Consider the following 21,177-nt stretch of genomic DNA (forward strand, 5'->3'; position numbering starts at 1 on the left):
GTTAACCCCTATGAGTGAACATATAGTTTTAGTTGTGCAGAGTAACACATTTAATATATTCTTGTGACTCAACGTTCAACGGCAATTGCAACCACTCTCAAAAGAGCTCAGAAAGCCCGGCACAGCTAAACTTCTTCAGATGACAGCAAAAATAAAGAAGAGCTGTTGCAAAAAAAAAAAAACAAAACTATACACGATTGTGCAGGGACTACAATTTTCTTTTTAAATTCTGACCAAGGGGGAAAAATAGCAGACAATTACATTTTTCAGTGTTGTAGCTTACAAAAGTGTTTGGGAAGATGGACTGCTATCGTAGAGCAGGCTCAGATATTTTTTGAAGGGTGAATGCAGTTCTTAAGCTGGATGACACTGATATAACAAAGTGAGTGCGTGTCTAGACAGCACCCTGAATTTCCATTTGTCTTCCCTTTTCTTAATGACATCCATCCTCTAACTCTTCTCACAACTCCATATCAAAAGTTTATTATGGTGGCTAAGAGAAAAAAAAGGTAATCTCTTCTCCACGTGGCTGTGCAATAAAGAGATATGACACAAGCAACATTATAGTATTTATGACTTTGATGCAAGCCAGCAAATTTTTTAGAAGCAAAGAGCATTTTGGTTCAAGAGGTTGGATTGCTATTGTCACGGCTCAACATTTTCTATAAATCTAGAGCAAACAAAAGCTTTGGGAACAGTTGCATGAATTCTCCTGTCAAGATAAGAAGCTAAAATACTGGAGAAGCAAGCTAGTAGAGAGAAGTCAAGAGTAGAGACAAATTTTATTCTGCATATCTAGCCAGTTGATTCTAGGCTTCTTTCAGCATTGTTATTTTAGTTTGGGGGGGGAAAAAAAAAAGCAAACAAAAAACCTTCTAAGAACTAATAATATGCTATTTTCTAACATTCAAAAATATTATTTTTGAAACAGGTATGGTCTTAACTTTTCATCTTTCTCACGAGAGCTTGCTTCCCATAAGCCTTACATTACTAGCTTGAAAACCAATCATTGGGATATCTAAACCATTGGTAGCTCTGACACATGAAACAATAAGGCCAATTACTGCCAAGATGTAAAGACATTTCTTATTTACAGCAAGTAGATACCCAGTTCATGTATTCTTGCTCTACACTGTCAATAAACATGTCCTCTACATACAACATTCACCCTGAAAAATTTGATGGCAACATGTTCAGTCTGGTTTTGTGCTTGTCTGTAAGTCGGCAGCATTATGGCATAGGAAACTTGTATTGTGACAAGATTTTTCATGATTATGAGCAGTAGCTTGGCAATGGAATTCTCCTTTATGGGTCTGTTCTGGGAACTGTCAAAAAAAAAATCTTCCACTTCAAGCAGGACAGTTTTGATCACCCCTTTAAGTGGTTTAAAGAGTCCAATTTCTTTGTCAAGGTTCTCAGAGAAAGAAGGCAATTTCTCAAGGCATACAATATTAGTCCCCAACCTATCAGTCATTGTTATGAGACAAGCCTTGAGAGTCTGATGGCTAAGGTCTATTAACTGCTCACAAGATTGATAACAGGCTAAGTTGCAAAGGAAACGGTAGATTTCCAATCAGTTTGACAATCTTTTAAACTTCTTGCAATACCATAGCGGAATAGATGTTGCCTGATACACAGATACTTCATCAGAAAGTCTTTTTCATTTATGATTCCTTAAACAAAGCAAAAGGCAACTGTGCATTTGCACAAGCCAGGAAGCTGAAGCTCTTCTCTTTCAATACTAACTAGGTCTCAGCTGAGGAATTTTTCACCTGCTTAATCGGAAAATTACAGTGTGAAACAGCCGACTATGTAGTTACTTCAGTCTGTGCAGCTATTACACATTGAAAATGCATAAATAATTTTTTTTTTTTTTTAGGGTAAGCTAGAGCAATACCATCTAGTATTTTCATCTCCCAGTTGAGATTATTTCAAAGATTTCTACAAAGCAAAAATACCTGGGAAGAGCTGGACAATGTTGTGCAAAACCTCTATTTTTAATGTCAGACTTCAGAAACTGACAGTGCCTCAACTCTTCCAAAGAAAAAGGTAGGTGGAGCTAGAAGTTGTCTAGCTGCCTGGAAAGCAGACAGCCTTCTGCTCCCGGATCGAGTAGGAATGACAGAAAAAAGCAGTTCTCTGCAAAGCAGATTTTTGCGTACATCGAGAAGCGGCAGGAATGCTGACGTGCTTTAAGCCCAGCCAGCTGTCTGTGCAAGCACTCAGTCAGACAGGCAGTCACTGCTCTGACACCCAACTCGCTGTGCCCATTATCCCAGCTTTTTTCTGTTCCAAACTGATACTCCGTACTTCTTCAACATTGAGTGCTTGTGCGCTGATCTTTACAGTGGTTTACTGCAGTTTTGCTTACAACTCTTCCCAGGTAATTAAGGTGGCAGTTCATCTAACGAGTCCTTTAATAACGAGTTATTTCATTGTAAGGCAAGTTAATTCCCAGACTGCAGCTGCACAGACTGCAGGTGCAGACAGAACCCTTTAACCGTATGATGCTGTACATCTCAGATAATGTGCTATTAAGAAATAGACATGAGAGCTATTTTGACATCTGTTAGTTATAAATGTGTAAGCAAACCCAGAATCAAAGATTAGATCTCAATGAGTCAGGCATCACACAACCAATTAGTATCGCTTATCCTACACAGCAGATTCTGCTTTTTCATTATAACCCTGGAAGCATGAAACATTCAAATCATATTAACAGGAATCTACTTCAATATTTTGACACAGTAGAAGTCCCTAGTATCCAACCAATATTAATTAAGAGCCTTGAAAAGCTGTCCAGTAGTGCTAAAAGTGAGCTGTTTCATAAAAAAGAAGAAAGGCAACGCTACGTTCTGGATGCTGTAAGCACCCACAACAGAAGGGTCACACTGTTTTTCTCCCCCAGATTATTGGGTTTCTCTATGGGTAAAAAGAGAGACCACCAGTTTTTCTGCAATACTTCAATGCACACATTAGCTTATTTCAAATCTGACATACTACCTCAAAAGACCTAAGGGTAACAGTTGTTTACATTGGAATAACTACAGTTGCTTTTATATTCTTAAGTAGTCGTGGTTTACGTTCTGGATGATACAGAATAAAAGAAAATAAAAGTTGTTTATAAATCACATGGGGCCCTGATTTCTGGATTCTATGACATCTTATTCCTTTCCTGCATTAATGGGTGTACATTCCTGAAATATTACCCCCCCTCCCCCCCAAATTATCTACTTCTACAGTGGTAGAGACCTGAAAATAACATATGTAATATAATTACTCTACTTTCCTGCACCTTGTGCTTTTTTTTTCACTTATTGTCCATGCTTGTTCTGTTTGCAACATGTATTCGGTCCTCTTCCATTTCTCCCTCAAAACATCCTTTTAGGATATTTATACACCCTTTAAATTTTTTTACTTGGGCACAAGCAATTTTACTGTTTATCACCTAAATCCTGTGGAAGTATCTTTGCCTCATTGCATGAACTTTATGGAGCATTAAAAAAAAAAAAAAAGACTGAAATTCCCACACCTTTATCTGGGATGAGTCCTTCTAATCAAGCAACCTGCTTTTCTTATTTTTCTTTGCCTATTCTTAAGAGAATACACTAAACATTACCAGACAGGTGAATTGAGATTTCAACAGACCATGAAGAAAAACCAAACATTTCACTAGAATGTTACCATTTAATCACAACATTAAGAGAAACAGTTCTAAGCACATCTCTGATGTAGTATATGATTTTTTTTTTTTTTTAATATTGGACATTCGGTATGTTATACAGATACCATGACTTAAAATAGTTACAAGCTCAGTCATAATTTGATTCAAAGGACATGTTCTGTTCTGACGGAATCTTCCTATATTCTCCTGGATAGTTGATGGACAAAGAGTTCTGTACCACTAAAACTGCAGTGATTCTTGTGAACGAAAATCCTTTAATTTTTTTTTATACTGTAAAAGTTTTATCCAGAGACCTATGAACTCTTCTGCATTTCTGAGCATACTGAAGTCTCTTGTAACACAAGTCATCTCATGCTGCAATCTGTCCCGCATTCTATCTACTCCAACAATTTCCAGCTGTGCATGTAAAAAGGGTAAATATAAAGCAAATTTTTCTATAAAAAGCTGAAAATATATTTTTTAAATAAATCTGCAGTATTAACTTGAAATAATTACAAGCATGACAAAATTAGCAGGCTACATGTCTTTATTCTCCTTTCCAAAGAGTCTTCCTGAAATGAAAGATGTTTTTATAAACAAATTTCCCTAAAAACTCCAACAGAGCAGTTTAAAATTGAAGTAACTGTCGGACAGTTTTGGTGAAGGCAGTCTATTCCAATGGAACAAGCCATTTTTATGAATGCAGGATTAACGAGAAAACTGCCGTTTGTCTGATTTCTTGTTAATATGCTTGAAGATTTTAGCTTTATGGACGTTCTTTGATTTCTGGTAACCAAATCCTCCACCTCCGCCTCTTTTCTGTAGCCTTCTGCCTTGGTTGCTGTTCACATCTGGAATTTTGTGGGTTAAAGAATTTAAAAAAAAATAATTTGAAATGTTACTTACTAAGGAGAGAAAAAAGTAACAGCATTATATAAAAAGTTGAGTTGCAGAACTACAGATGGAACTGAAGCTTTGTGCCTGTCATTCTAATGAATGCTTTTATTCCTTCAGCTGTACAATTAATTTGACCAGAGTACCACTGCTTCAACTTCCACCCACTGGCAGCTTTGACAAGAGGGCCCTTGCCCCTCTATTTCAGTATTACATGATTAAACTTAACTACACACCTTTCAATGAAAATGAGGGTGCATGAAGGACAACAGCACCCTGGAAGATGTATGCAACAGTCCAGCACCTGCTAACCTGCAGCAACTGAAGCACATACATGCACTAAAACAGATGTTTGTAAACACTCAAACAGGAAAAATTGCCGTTTAGGATTTTCTTTGATAAACCATTTTTGAACATGATACATGCATGTGATTAACAGCAAAGCCAAAACAAAACAAAAACCAGAATTTGAAGTAGCATAGGTACTATAGCATAGCAGGAATTCAGCTTTGAAACACTGCAGTAAAAGGATACTGAGGTCAACGAATGGAGGGACTTTAAAACCAAACGAAAGGCTGACTTTGTTAAGATCCAGGTTATTGACATTATATATCTGCTTCAGAGAATGGGAGTCATAAGCTCTAATGTAGGCTTTGTATGCTTCCTGGGCTGACTTGTGAAGAAAGTAGTTCTTCTCAATCAGTTTCTCCAGCTGGTGAGGAGGAAAGAAAAACAGAAGGCATGAAATTATGGCTGTAACAACTGTATAAATTATGTGCAAGCAAATTATTTACTGCGCAAGCTGCAGTGACATTCACTACTCACTTCAGTAAGACTGCACTGTGATATGTGCGTGCACTCTGCTGTTACACTGCTTTTATAAACAGAACAACAAAAAAGTCTGAGGTTGAATTACACTATGAAGCCTGTCTCATTTGACTTCTAGCATACATTAATTTGGCATACTAATATTAAGTTACATTAGGTGTCATTATTTCCTAATTATTCTAACAACAATCCTCTTTCTGTAAGGCCTGTCGTCAATACTTCTTGTATTGCTATTTCAAGTTTAATTTATTACAAAGAAACTTTACAGAGCTCTTATGAAAAGAATGACTCACAGAACTAAACAATAATAAAAATTCTTATCTACGGAACTATCTATGCTATTCTCTTCAACTTTGTGCTCCATTGCTATTTTTGTAGCACTGCAGCACAAAACAGATTTGGCTGACGCTAGGCTTTATTACCATCAAGGAGGTTAAAAATATACTTGGAATATATACACTAGCATTTCTAGGTGTTGGTACTGGATTTCTTACATGCTGAAGGCTGAGCACATCATCTTAGAAGACATAAGATATTCCGAATTAATCTGAACATGCACAACCATTCAATGAAAGCCACTGAAACATCATGTTTAGTACATTGGACAAGAACATTCTATTCAAGAGCTGAAAGCATATTTAAATCATTATGATTTTGCAATATAACATGAAAAAACAATCCTTACAAGCACATTCAGATGATGTAATGATAACAATTTAGTACTGGATATTAAAATCCATATTTGATTTCACAACATTTTCTATCTATAATATCATACAGGGACAATATGACAGGAGGATTTACTACAGAATACTCACCTACAGGAACTCTTCTGAACATGCACACATATTTTTAAATTTTTGTTACGATAGACTATATCATTATCTGTATAAATTGTTATTATACTAATGTTCAGAGTACCTTTAGTAAGCCGTTTCATACCTGAGATTGGATATCTGAAATCTTTGACCAAGAAAATTCGAATTCACTGAGTGGTACCTTTAACAAACAAACAAGAAAAGTATCTACATTATGTATGTATTACTGTACAAACAATCAATGTGTTTAAGACCTAAAACAAACAGGATAAGACCTGTCAGATAACAGAAGACTTATGATTATCTATTAAGAGATATAGCTAAAGTATTAAAAAATAACTGTGAAGTTCAAGGACATCTTTGTGAGTGAAAAGATTACCTGCACATATTTTAGGTTTTTGACATTTTTTTTCAAAGCAATAATCACACTATTACTACCCCTTATCATAGATACATTCATAAAGTGCCTTTGCACCAATGTATCAGTATTATCACATCCTTTCAACTAACATAAAGACCCTCATCATGACACTTTTACCACTTTAGCTTTTGCTTTAGAAGCTACATCACTTTAATTACAAGTGGCAAAATTCTGGACTGTACACAACCCCCCATAGAAAGGGATTAAGAAACTAGGAGCAGTTCTACCATATTAAAAGGGTTACACTTGAAAGCCGGCTATCTTTATTTTGAAATTGAAAAATTGATTCTTTCAAAAGAAAAATAAAAACTGCACTGGCCAAGCTCCCAGTATCTTTCCATGATGGGTCATAAGAAGTTTATTAAATAACACAAGCTACCCAGTTGCAAAGCAACTATAAATATACTCAGTAGTTACCTTCGAGTCTAAGGTCAGCAGCACAAAGTCAGATGTTCAGTTAAATATTTTCTAAGCAACAGAACAGTTCTTGTTTAAAAGTTAAAATGTTTCATTAATCGTTACAGTTTTTGCCTTTGAAATCTCGGTTGCACTATGAAATCATAAAAAAAAAAAAAAAAACTCTACAGAAATTTACCTTGGCTTGTTTCAGGTAACGAAGAAAGCCCAGCTCTTCCGGTCGTAAAATGAGCAGAGCATGTCCTCTACCATTTATACCTCTGGCCGTTCTACCAACGCGATGAATATACTCCTTTTTTGCAGAGAATAAGGAAACAGTAAGTCCAATCAGTCTTTCAAGCATTTAATAACACAGTTTCACAGAAAAACACTTAACATTAATATACTGTAGCGCATCATCAATTATGTTTTAAGAACATACACTGACACATGGATAAGGCAAGCTAAGCGTTGATGATGCAAAGCACAATTAGGTTGAGACAGAAACCCCTGACTAGAGGTATCTTACCTTTTATTGAGGGAAAAAGAACTGTAGTGTCCTGTAACTGAAAATTTTACTTTGCTTTTGATATATTTGCTCTATATATTTGTCAAGACTTTCTAGATCTGAGTTGTTCTTGTTTGCACTGGACATTTATTCTAATGAGAATTCTAATTTTTAAATAAAAATCAATTTTCCGTTGAAAAAGCTGTCGGGAGACTCAAGGACGCATATATATACCTCATACTCCTAACAGATGTTTTGTTTTTTAGCTGATTAGATTTTAAATTACATTAGTAGAATAAAGAGTAATGTTTTACAAAACTACTCTTAAAAAGGTAACAAAGGTCTCAGCTAGGTGCAGCATCATCTCCTACGATCTGCTAGAGTAAGTGGAAGAAATCAGCTTCTAGATGCTAACGTGGCTGAATCCTGACCTCTGTTGAGCAGAAGATTCAGGTTTCTCTGCTACATATGTAGCTAGGAATTGAAAGTTTTTTTTTTTATTTCCTTAACTTACTTTTGGATCATCTGGAGGGTCATACTGGACAATCCAGTCCACTTCAGGAATATCCAGTCCTCTGGCAGCTACGTCAGTGCACAACAGAATTCCAGATTCTGCATTACAGAACTGGAAAAATGTCGTAGTACGTTTTGTCTGTTTCTGCTTGCCCTAAACAACAACAACCAAAATATCATAATAAACCCACACACATTAGGGATGAAATGTCAACTATAAAAAGTTTACCAGCTTGAAAGCTTAAATGTCATTTCCCATATTGTATCACCAAAAAAAAAACAACCAAAAATGGCATCTTTCTATCTTACGGACTTACACAGACCAGGCAGGTTAAAAAGCAATGCTACCACAGCAAATAGCAGAGGTCTGCATGAAATAGATTCTCTCAGAGCTAATGTTTCTAAGGCATTAAAAACCCACTCGCATAAACATTACTTTCACAAGCACTGCATAAATGCCTGAAAATGTTCAGAAAAAGGGTATTTGCAAACCTAGGAGTATATTAGATTACAAGTTAAAACAAAACCAGACCCATACTTGTAATAGCTCTATTGAAGTACAGGAAAAAAAAAAACCTCCCCCCCCCCCCCGAAAAAAACAAAACAAGCAGCATAGTTGCAGTCAGTTACAATTATTTCATAAACTTTCACTCAATACTCTCACAATTTTGTTTTTTAGATAAAAACTGAAGATACTCATTTAAAGTGCTAGAATTGGTATGTTAAAGCCAAATATTGCCCTGGCCTTATGGGAAAAAAAATAAAAACAGACATTCCAAAGATCTGAGTATTTGGATTCCTCTGATAATAGCTTTGCTCTAAAAATTGAGTTTTGGTTCTTGTGAAAGGCAGCGTCTTGGAGAGAAACAGAAAAGCAGGCTACATACAGAGGATAAATTAGTATCAGTATTCAAACCTCATTTAGAAAACAGTAAGATTGCAGTGCTCTTACTACACTGTTTTTACTTTATCTCATTCCTCTGCAAACTAATCGACATCAGTACAGTTTGTTAGCAGAGTATGTTTATTATAAACTGAAATGAAATAAATAAGGTAAATGAAAGATCCGTAACAACTTACAGGTGTTATCAGATTAATTAAAAATGAAATCTATGTATAAAATACTTACATGAATGGCCATAACAGGCAGATCAATGTAGTTGAGTAATTCATAGTGGTACTTCACTGACATACATGAAGAAAAAAATACCATTAGCTTCTTCTTCCGGTTCTTCTTAAGGAATGTGAAGAGCAAAAGGAATCTTTTTTCAGACGGACATACCACATAACCCTGGAAATTATTTAAATATTGTCAAAGTTGTATGGAACACATTTTATCTTTACTAATAGAATTAAATCAGGGGACTGTTATCTTGCAAAACAGATGTACCAAATAGTTAATTTTCCAGCTATACAGTTAGAAACCACTTGATTTATTTCCTGTCCCTCACCGTGTTATATGAAACTCCTAAAGTAGAGTTGATTGCAAGAAACTTACTCTGCTGATTTGAAATAATTCTCTAATGGAGAAGAATTTTTTAACTAGTTCTAAAGTGTAACTAACTGTATTATTATTCAATGAACTTTTTTTAATCATCTTTCCTGCAAACATTGACTAGACACACAAAACTTACAGCTAGCAGAGTGAATAAAGCCCTTTACGCAACTGATAGCTTTTGCCCAGTAGGATGTTAAACACTATCTAAGACGGTATTTATACAACCCATTTAAAAACATATAGGGCAGTGTACGTTCACAGATGGGTGATACCCCTTTTAGTAAGGTGTGCTTTACCTGTTCAAGACCATCAACTGTTGCTGTCTCCTTGTTATCATCAACCCCAACATACAGTGGCTCCTTCTTCAGAGAGATCTTTGCCAGATCTTCAACCTTTCTGGTTTGTGTAGCGGAAAAAAGCATTGTCTGTCTGCGCTCTGAAAGTATTTTAAAAGAAAGCCTAATTTTTAAAAGGAGAACGCAAATAGCAAGGCCTTAAAGTCTTTAGCTACAAACTTCCCTAAGCAAGTCTTCTTTTTTTGCTTAACTTCTAAAGCAGGTTTTGTTGCATTATGCATTGTATATTTTATTTACTTAGTCTGTTACCATCCGCAAAACGAAATGTTCTTTCTCTGGGAGAAATGTTAATTAGCAACTGCACTTCAATTTAGAGACAAAACAACAATTTAGATAGACACTTACCTTGTAATTCTAACTATAGATTGATTTCATTTTTATGGGTATTAAAATATTTTTGTTTTCCAAAACATGCTGCATACTTTTTATTTACTACTTCCATGCTTTTTACTGAATTTTGATAATTAAAGGGAGAACCTTGGTGACTCTGAGATTGTGTTTTATGTATCAATTGCAAGGAATAACTACATCAAAGTAAAATAAAGCAAATTTTAAGGTAAATACTGAAATAAACTTCTACTGTTCTTGGAAATATGAATAAAAGATCCAACTGCAAGCCAGAAGACCTTTTTCCTTATATTTAAGTTTTATAAGGAAATAATAAATTGTAGGTAATAAAACAGGCGAAGAAAGATGAATGAGATCCTGTAGGTGTTGAACTAAAAGGATCTTATACGAACAGAATTATATTCCTGAAGTGCATAGGAAAACTCTGTCCTTTAGATAAATGATGCTAAATAAAATAACACGTACTAGCTATCAAGAAAAAAGACAGAGTAAGACAATCACTCTGAGGTACATCTACAGAACCATAAAAATTAATGACTTCTTTTACAATAATTGAGTCATAAAGACGACAAAATGTTAGCCAAGTAATTTCCAAGAAAGACTTTTTTTCTTACTTGGTAGAAGTTTTATGATCTGTTTCATTTCTTCTTCAAATCCAACCTCTAAGATACGATCCGCCTCATCAATTACCAAACACTGCAAGTTCTTGTACATGAAACCTGGAGTGTTCTAGAAGATTAACAAATTGAGAGTCAGACAGGGAGAAGTATTTTATTATGTTTTATTAGGTATTAGGCATCAGCATTTTACCTACCTGCATATGATCCAGAAGTCTTCCTGGCGTTGCTACAATGATGTTGATTCCATTCCCAAGTTTCTGTGCTTCTGCTGATCTGTTGCTGCCCCCCATTATCAGACCATAGGTGTGAACGTGATGATTCATAAGTTCTTTAAGAACTCCATAGGTTTGCATCGCAAGCTCTCGAGTAGGTGAAAGAATAATAACACCTGTTCCTAAAACAGACCATCAACCAAACAAGAATAAGTTACGGAAACTTGCCCAATCCCCTTTGCAGTCAAATCAACAAGTGGGATTCAACCATGAAACGAAGAAAAAGCTTACCATTTCTGGGCATGAATTTTAACTTGTAGATGAGCTCTACTGCAGGAATGAGAAATGCAAGTGTTTTGCCGCTGCCTGTTTTTGCTGCTGCTAAAATATCCCTGCATAAAACAAAAATTACAAAAAGAAGCGCTTAGTTAAACCTACAGAGAAAACAGCCATCCCATTCTGGATGATGTTGACAATGTAAAAACATAAGAGAGCTTAAAGGAAACCAGTATAGTTAATACTAAGAAGTCTGTGGCAGATCTGGTCCACAGCAATTGGTCTCTGCCTCCAGAGACTGTGCGACACACTGTACCAAGAGGCCAATGAAAACAGACTTCCCTGCTTTCAAAGCCAAACGCAAAGCAAGTTCCATGAACTTACCTCAGTATCTGTTCACAGATAACAGATACACTTTGTTAACTTGTATTAACGTTTACAAACAAAATATTAAAAAAAATATGAGAATATATTTATAAAAAAGTTTAGCTGTAAAAAGTCACATCTCATGTATTTATCTTGCTAGCAAAATTTACACATTTGTTGTCAATATAGTTATTAAAAACACATTTCTTACCTGCCTTCCAGAAGAGGTTTAATACTTTTATGCTGAATTTCTGTCATGTGCGTAAAGCCCATGTCATTTATGCCTTTCAATGTATTCTCACTGACAAGACCATCAAGGGAAGTAAAAGAATTGTCTTCAAAGCCACCTGAAGAGAAGGGAAAACAAATTTCAAACTTATTTTTTCAACTCTATCCATCCCAAGACTACCCAGTTAGAACTGATGTTAAAAGGATGATTTCTTATTCCTTCCTACCACAAAATCATAAGATGTTGACAAAATACTGTGTATTAACAGGACCCTAGGAATTCTGCAGACAGCTGTTAACAGTGTATACGAGTGCACTGCCTCTCATTCTGATTTATTAGCCATACACCTCCATTTCCCTGACTTTTTCTTCCATAATGAAATGTGTGTGCGTGTATGTTATAAAACTGATTTTCACTAGTAATTTTAAGACCAACGGAAGCGTAGATATAATGCAAATTTCAAAGAACAGTAACTGAAAAAGAGCTCTACAGTGTTTAATATCACGCTACCTGTATTCAAACATATAACTTTTATTGCAAATCTGAAAACTGCAACTTGCTCTAGAAGAAAGCTTAAGAACCTGGGATTTTTGTACATCTATGAAAAATAAGGACACAAGATACCTGTTAAACCTAGCGGTAAACTAGGTACTTCATCCTCTTCCTCCTCCTCTTCCACTTTTTTCTCTCCAGAATCCTTCCCGTCTTCATCTTCTGCCTCCACAGACTTGTCTTCCTCAGTTTTTGCTCTTTTAGTTTCTGTACCTAGGGTGTTATTTTTACAGAAAACTCGTTAATCGCTGTTAGGAATATGAAAAACATATTCATCATTAAAAGCTGAGCCACAGACTTACTTCCTTTAGCCTGTAAATCACTGCTATGAATGTCATGAGGGGTCATGAGAAGGGGTGGCAAAGTTTCTATGAAGCTTTCTGATGCAGATAGCAACACATTCATTCAAGTTCCTTGCACACAATCCACTTTGCATTGTAAAACAAAGCAGCTTAGAGTATACCATATGATTTTTTTCTGAGGAAATGACGTAACTTGAACAAGTTACAAAATTATTTTCTAACTTAGACACCAAGTTTCCAACACCATTTGTGCTCAGGTCATGCGAAACTTAACATCTCTGTTCCATTTTAGGTACCTGAATTCTCAGAGAACTGCATGAATACAGCACGTTATTTGTACAACCATGACAAGCATCACAAGGATCTACCAGGTAAGGGAATGAAGTTTCAAATATAAGTGTATATATACATATATATATATTCTAGCAATACTTACAGGATGCAATTTTTGGAGGTAGTTATTCAGTATATTTTAGTTTCATTCATAATACACAGATGTTGCCAAATGCCAGACAGAATGATAAAAAGGATGTACTAGCTGCACATTCAAGCACAGAAATCGTCCATAAGTCAAAGCTCTACTTTGAGAGCCTAACCAGTAAAATATCAAAACTTAACATTACAAAGCATAATCCTATGGAACAATTAAGTTGGTTGCTACTGGTTTAGTATATATTAGAGTTCAGATATTATAGTTAGAATAAATAATTACATCACTTAGAGAATGTAAGCCTCAAAAGAGTATTTAGATATCAATGCAGTACATAAACAAAATGTAATACGGACCTGTTCTCTACTCTTATTCATTGTGTAACAGCTAGCTTCCCATTAAAAGTATTATATATATATATACATACAGAATATATTATATATATACACATACAGAATTCTGTCTTTGCAAAAAGAAAAATCACAGGGTATCAGCTATTGCACTCTTTTGCTTGATGTTTACAGAGTAAAAATTTGGAAGGAAGATATTAATTTCAGATTAGGTTGTTAAAACCCTAAGATCCTTTTCCCAGTTATCCAATTGCTTTAGGATCATTTCTTGCAAAGCGTATAGAGTAGTCCTTCTACTCATTAGTGTACTTGTATCCCTAAAATATCATTATAACGCAAATATGTTTTCCAGAAATCACTAGAAACACTGAGTGATAACCACCTCTTTCACCAGCATGATCTCGAGAAACACAAATACTGATAGAGCTGTTAGGTCTGTGCGTAGGGGAAATCGCCACCAGAAACACACGACCCAGCAGCATGTGCTCTTCTGTGCTGGCAGCGACCAGGGCAGGGCCCAGAGCTGCAGCAGCTGGGCACAGACAGTAACAGCTCCCAAGTATATGCAGAGACTCCCCAGATCTTCAGCTACTTTCTTCTACTTGAACAAATATACCACGGAAGACCTCCAGGGCTCTAAAACGTGCACCAGCCCAAACCAGGGCACTTCTCACAGCCAACATACCTCTCTGAAGGGGCACAAAACCGAAAGAAGGCTTTTTTTTTTGTTATTGGGGAATGTCTCAGTGCTTCGGCCGGGCAAATGCATCCCAGCGTACCGGGGAAGACAACGTACCGTTCTCGGGAGCAGCCGCCGCCTTCCTCTTCTTCTTTTTCTTCCTCTTCGCCCCGGCACCCTCCGGGCACGGCGCCGCCGCCTCGGGGGCTTCTGCCTCGGGGGTCGCCGCCTCGGGAGCTTCCTCCGCCGCCTCCTCTTCCTCCTCCGGGGGGCTCAGCGAAGCCGCCGGAGGCTCTGAGAGGACAAAGGAAACAAGCTGTGAGCGGCGGAGCAAGGCCGGCGGCCGGAGAGATGCTCCACGGTCCCGTCCCGGTCCCGGTCCCGGTCCCCGCCGTACCTGCCCGCTCGGCCGCCCGTAGCTTGAGGTTGCGCTGCCGCAGCTTGAGGTTGCGCTTGTGGATCTTCTTGCGGAGCAGCCGCATGGGCAGGTTGCCCGCGGCCACCGACACCGACATGGCGGCCACACGTGGGGACGTCGGCCCGGCACGGCCCGGCCTCGCCTCGCCCGGCCCGGCCCCGCGCTGCCTGACGGGCGGCCCGCAGCGGCACCCAGCGCCTCGGCGGAGGCAGCGCCGCGCTCCCTGGGCCCGCCTCCTCCTCCTCTTCCTCCTCCTCTTCCTCCTCCTTTTCCTCGCCGGCCGTTACCCCTGAGAGGTTCCACACCTCCCTACCAGCCCCTCAAGTTCTAGTGCTGGGCACTTCGGCCTTCATCCCTTGTAGCGTCCCCCTCCTTCTGCCTCCCCATCCTCTCCCAAAGCGGGGTGAGCCCCTGACATCTGTGCTGTTGACAACACCCTTCGCATCTTTCGTGACCAGCAGATGGCACAAATAGCACAGGAATTTACAGCGGATTGCTCTGGTTTCTCAAGCCAGTGACGGCTACGGTCTTAGAAATCTGAAGGGCTGCAAGCTGTGTAATGCTCAGCCTGCAATAACTTGCTGTAAAGCAGATTAAGCTGCAGAATTATTACTCTACTAATTTCGAAGTGTTTATTGCATATAACATCTTTTAAAGTTACTGCTGTCAGAGACGAAACAAAACTCACTCTTCATCATCTGTAATTGTTATCTTGATGTCTTCATATGGATCACCAGGATGACTATTACTATTATCATTATTGTGCCAGAACTTCACCAGTTGATACATAGCATTTTAAAAATTATTTTATTTATTAACAATGTACCTGCATTCAAATTACTAATAGTTACTAGACGTTCACAAGAGAAACATGACAGATGGCCACTTTTCTTCAGTGTGAACGCCTTGCTCCAGAATATGAGTCATTATCTGAGAAATTTTAGAAAGGAAGGTGTTATAAAGGCATGAGGAAGACACAGACTTAGAGAAATTATAAGGCATTTGCAATTCTAAAAAATATTGTTGTTTATGAAAAGCTTGTGAAAGGAGGAGGAAGTGTGACCAGGGAAGAAAAATTAATCTAAGCAGTCATTGCTGGAGCAAGAAAAGATGTCCCTGATTCTATGTGATGTCTAGCAACACTGAATGAAGACCAAGCCAAAATGAAATTGTAACACTTTTACATTTTATACTTGAAACTGGAACCTTGCAGGTGAATAAAAAACGAATAACAAAACCATGATTTTATTTATTTATTTATTAAGCAGAAACTGAAAACAATATGTCCGCTTGGCTAATTCTTTCACTAGGTCACTTTTCTTCCCAGGTACAAAGATGAACAGCTTCAACAAGAGGAACTGAAGAGTAAACTGGACTTCAGTATACCCCATATTAAAATATTTTTACTGTTTTAATCCATATCTCATTTAATTTCCTTCTGAACTCTTGATATTTCATACCTGCAAGTAGTTGCCATAGTTATAGGGCAGGATGCATCGCACCTTGCTTGCAGCAAATTTCACAGGTGTTCACTGTTGGGACATTCTGGACAGTTTGAAAAGTATGGTCTGTAGCTTGGTTTTTGAGATGCTGTACTTAAAGTTGTGGCACTGAAACTCTGAAGCGGGAAAGGTGACCATGTCCATACTTTGACAGACTGGATAACGGGTCTGGCTGCTGGCTTATTCAACTGACAGAATAACTCATCTCCCTCAGTTGTGTTTTGAAAATAATGGAACCATCCTCAGCAAGAAAGGCTTTTGGTTCAAAACTCCAGGGGAAGTCAGTTCAAAGTTGAGTTTTAAGCAGGTAAAAATTTCTTGCTGAAAGTCATGTAATTTAAGTTCTGGATATATATTTCCATCTTTTCTCCCTGTCTACATAATATTTTATCTACAAAATACACTGTTAATTAGCTACAGGCTTGTTCTTCCTAGTCTGTACTGATTTATAGTTTTGTGGTTAGATTTACTATTGGGATGCACTTTTAACCCAGGCAGTGTTCATTGCTGGAATATGCTTGTTGTGCAGATAGAGTGAATTAAAAACCTGGGCAGGAGAGAGCTGACACTAATACTTACACTGAGGGCAGAGAACATGATGTCCTTCAGGCATTGCATGGTCCACATGTTCATATCTCAGCCAGTACTGCCAGGATCATCACCATTTAGCTTTCACCTGCACCATTGCACCTCCAGATCTGCCAAGAATTGGGACCTGAAAACCCTGGTATGGTAAAACCCTGCATAAAGAACTCACCTCAGTGAGTGTCCACGTTGGGTCCCAGCTGGCTTGGCAAGTCTTTGTGACTTAGTGTGGCACGAGGCCCAAGGTATGTTAGATCCTGCCGAGCTATTGACTTTGCACCAGTCATGTGACAACACGATTTTACTGCTTTTCAATAAAAGCATGGAGCACAAGGATAACTTCGATGCATTTGCAGAGAAACGATGATCTTTCATCTGTGTAAACAGATGTCAGTGCATTATGTATGGAAATTTGGAAATTAGGACCCATTAGGTTGCTAAGTATCATGTGCTCCAACATAGCTTTGTCTCAGCATCTTGTAAAAGATGTTGCTTAGAGTTTGCAAAGTGTACTTAGCTGGAGATTTCAAAACATGTTTTATGAGCTCCTTATTTTTGTTTTTGTTCTTTTTCTTCAAGCAGGAACTGCAGAAAGTCACAAAAAAGAGCGTCAGAAAGCAATAATGATAATTTATTCATGGCAGGTCCAGACAATATTTTAAACCACTAACTCATCTCAATATTTTTTCTCTGAAGTTTGGCATTTCTTAGATTTTATATGAATTCCCTGTGGCACATAAGTCTCATTTCTGTCCAATAGGTTCATTTGTAGTTGCTTGACTTGTTGGGCAATCGTTACTAACAATAGGATTTTCTCAAGTCATTATTGAGTTGCTGTCAAAATATCTCAAATTTTCTACACGTGATCTTGCAGGCAGATTTGTAGGGAATCATGTTTGGGTTAGCTAAGCTTTATGGAGCTGAAGAAGTCCATATTAGAAACTCTAGATTTTTCTCTGAAGATAAATGTCTTTAATACCCTAATGTGCTGCCGATGGCACTATTTTATCCCCCAGAATAAATTCATCATGAAAGCCAAAATCGAAATCTTTTCTCCCACTTACCATTAATTTATTTATGTTGATTAGCAATGCAGCATGAAAGTGATCATTGATTTCAGTTGCATAAGTTCAGATACATAGTGATAATTTATCAAAATCTCATACAGAAAAGATAATGAAACAAAAATGCATAGTCATTTTTGGATACTTCAAGTTGTGTTACATTGCTGAGTTAAGGCTGACAGGCTTGATTTTCAGAATGTAGAATTGCTGAAAAAAATTTTTTTTTTGTGTGTCTTAGGTTGGGTATGGAAAAAAAAACCAACAAACCATCAACAATGTCATTGGTGAACGTCTGCACCATTGAGTTATAAATGTTGAACTAAAAAAAATAATACTTTTATTGCTTGTAGCCACAAACTAGAAGACCTTTCAGAACCATATTTTCATTTTTACAGATTATAGTGTTCCCCGTTTGATTAAATTTATTTGTCAGTCTAATACATTCTGGACAGGCATTGGGTTTAAAATCAAGTATCATATAGACAGGTACCTCTTTTTATTTTTTTAGCAAGTGTGTCTAAGTTATGCAAAAAAGATCTGTACGTGTATGCAAGTGTGTTTGCAGAAATAATCAAATTTCCCACTTACTTGAGTATTTCTCTCTTACTTGAGAGATACAATTCTAATACCTGGACTTTGGAAGAGAAAGATTACCTACCTGAACTGATGTAAATGGTGTAGATATAGATATATAAGGACATAGATATATAAAGACATATTGCATTGAGAATAGATGGCTTCATTTACAGAACATTGATGTCAACTTGAAAATTGCTGGTTAGAAATTTCTGGTGCACACCGTATTTCTATAGGATATCGTTGAGTAGCATTGCATCTGTGAGGGAATTTAAAGTATGCCTTTGAGTTTAAGATAGAAAATTAGAGTATCTGTGTTTGTAAAATGCAGACTGGGCTATCATAATCACCATTTTTTTCTCTAAGGTTTTTAGTTTAATAGTGCTTCCAAATAATGTCTCCCTCATGGGTCATATGGAGTTATTGTCTCAGTTTTAACTATCATCACCACACTTTGTCCAGCATATGGAAAACAACTAGATTCAAACCAAATCTGTGAATTTTTCAGAAAATTTCTCATTTTCCCCATATTTTACAACTTGAGCTATTCTGTGTACCAATTGTAATGCAGACTGACACATCCCTGAATGCATTTCAAATCAAAACCAGTGCAGACCTGCAGCCGGAATGAAAAGTGGAAAGGGGTTGAACTGTATTTTATAGAACGCCTTGTACATTTTACATAGTTCTTGTGGATTTTCTGGAACGTAAAACTGCTCAAGTGTTTCTGAGAAGCAGTTTAATACTTCAAAGTGTTAGACCATCACGATTGCTGTTATTAGTTCATTAAGAGGAAGACAATATTATAGAGTTGGAGTAACATGGATCATGCAAGGATAAGGAACTGAAATAATTTTAATTGTTCTAATGAATGACCCCTTCTTTTATTCACATAGAGGACCAATGTGTAATCTCACCCTTGCAGACGTCAGCATGGCTGGCTATGAAATCTTGCTGTCTCACACGATCTGAATAGCAGGACTCCAGGTTACTGCACTAGTCTGGGCTCTTCCTGAAGCAATACACCCAACAGATAGCAATGACCATCTTCACATCCACCCACTTGACCATTCAGTGCTGGAAACCCACGAAATCAATTGTGAGTTGCAAGGAAAAAAGGGGTTCTCTGAGAAACTTGCTGCTCCACCTTCAAGTGGGCAGTCCTCTGTCCCAGATCTGTCCCAGATCTTTGGTTTGACTATTTATGGTTAAAAAGAATTTCTAGTCAATAACAGTGGCTGAAAAAATTTGGGATTAAGGCACTGTGACAAGACACATAACACTAGGAATATTTTGAAGGAACTTCAAACGTCAGGTCGCCACAGAATACATAATTCCTAAATAAGGCGTCTTCTGGGGAGGAAGTTCTATGGTGCACAACATATCCTAAGACACAGTTGGGATCTCAAGCTGTCATCTCAGCTTGACTGGCTCATCAAGTTGGAAGTATGCAGAAAAATGTTAAACAATGCGTTCCACACTTTTTAGCCCTAATGTCTAATCTGTGGTGGTTTACAAAGGAGTTTTTGTGCTGGCAGGAATACGTTAAAGTGGCTTTGTGGCAAGGCAATGTATTTTTGGAAGTTGTCTTGCACTTTTATACATCTGCAACCTCCTCCCTTCATCAAGAGGAGACATTATGAAGTTTGAAGTTACAAATCTCTTCTGTAGAATATGAGCCCCACAAAGTAAAGGTAGTTGTTCATCTTGGAGGGGATACGTTTGAATCCAAAACTCATCTTTAGGTCAGAAGCAAGACATTAAGCTCTTTATGTTAACAGAAACATGATTTTTTCTGCCTGGAACACGATTCAACAGAGGTCCACCAACTTAAAGAGAATTTATCTTCCTCCCCACCTGCACAAACCAGTGTCTCAGCTATCAGGGGTAAGCGTTCCTGTGTGAGGAAGATGATGTAGTGGGTACACACCCCGTGCCACCCTGTGGTTATACCTACATGACCATGGAGAGGACATGAGAACATGGGATGGAAAATCGACCTCGACACTAGAGGCACGGGTACGTGAGTTGCAAGGAAAAACAATTGGGAAAAAGGGGTTGTCTGAGAAACTTGCTGCTCCAACTCCCAGTGGGTAGTCCAGGTCTGTCCCAGATCTGTCCCAAAATCAATTCCCTGTTCTTGCAACCACATTGGCAGCTGGTCTCAGGTGCTTTTTATTTACAGATAGTGCCCAGCTGTATTTGTTCCTATCTACAACTACATCGTTGACTCTGCTGCTATCGAGGTGATCAGCTAATTGTGTGAGATCACCTTAATTAAACTGAAGTGAGCTAGACTATGTGATGTTTCTGGGTAAAAATTTTTCAGTGTTTAGCAAATGCTACTATGCATTAAATGTTGTAATTCTTCCTTGCGCTAACAGGGATTATACATTGGCTTCTCAGAAATTTAAGCTAATGTCAGTATTTTGGACCTCATCTCTGAAATACATCATCACTAGGGCCCAAATTCTGTAAAATATTGCTTACCTCTCTCTGAAATGAAGAAAACAGTTGGAATCATAGGATTCCAGAATGGCCAATATTGGAAGGCACCTCTGGCAATCGCCTTTTCCAACTCACCTGATCAAGCAGGGTCAGCTAGAGCAGATTGCTTTGGACTCCATCAAGTCAGGTTTCTAGTACCTCCAGTCAGGTTTCTAGTATCTTCAAAGACGGAGACTCCACAACCTTTCTGGACAACCTGTACTAGAGCTTGACCACTCTCTCAGTGAAGAAGCTTTTCTTCTTTGTTTACATGGAACTTGCTGT

The 21,177-nt window shown here is 37.7% G+C and overlaps 1 protein-coding gene across 1 annotated transcript; it reads right to left on the reverse strand.

Annotated features, from left to right (window-relative positions):
• Positions 1 to 4,193: 4,193 nt before the first annotated feature.
• Positions 4,194 to 15,100, reverse strand: DDX18 (DEAD-box helicase 18). Its single transcript, XM_080600290.1, has 14 exons — positions 14,658 to 15,100; positions 14,378 to 14,554; positions 12,572 to 12,712; positions 11,930 to 12,065; positions 11,368 to 11,468; positions 11,059 to 11,258; positions 10,859 to 10,973; positions 9,837 to 9,976; positions 9,172 to 9,333; positions 8,044 to 8,196; positions 7,221 to 7,334; positions 6,329 to 6,385; positions 5,093 to 5,270; positions 4,194 to 4,515 (listed from the first exon to the last, which is right to left on the reverse strand). Exons 1-14 carry the CDS (start codon positions 14,773 to 14,775, stop codon positions 4,373 to 4,375), a joined length of 1,935 nt encoding a protein of 644 aa, XP_080456416.1. The 5' UTR covers positions 14,776 to 15,100; the 3' UTR covers positions 4,194 to 4,372.
• Between the last annotated feature and the right edge of the window lie 6,077 nt (positions 15,101 to 21,177).

This window comes from Anser brachyrhynchus (assembly GCF_964034855.1).
Source record: "Anser brachyrhynchus genome assembly, chromosome: 7".
Taxonomy (NCBI): Eukaryota; Metazoa; Chordata; class Aves; order Anseriformes; family Anatidae; genus Anser; species Anser brachyrhynchus.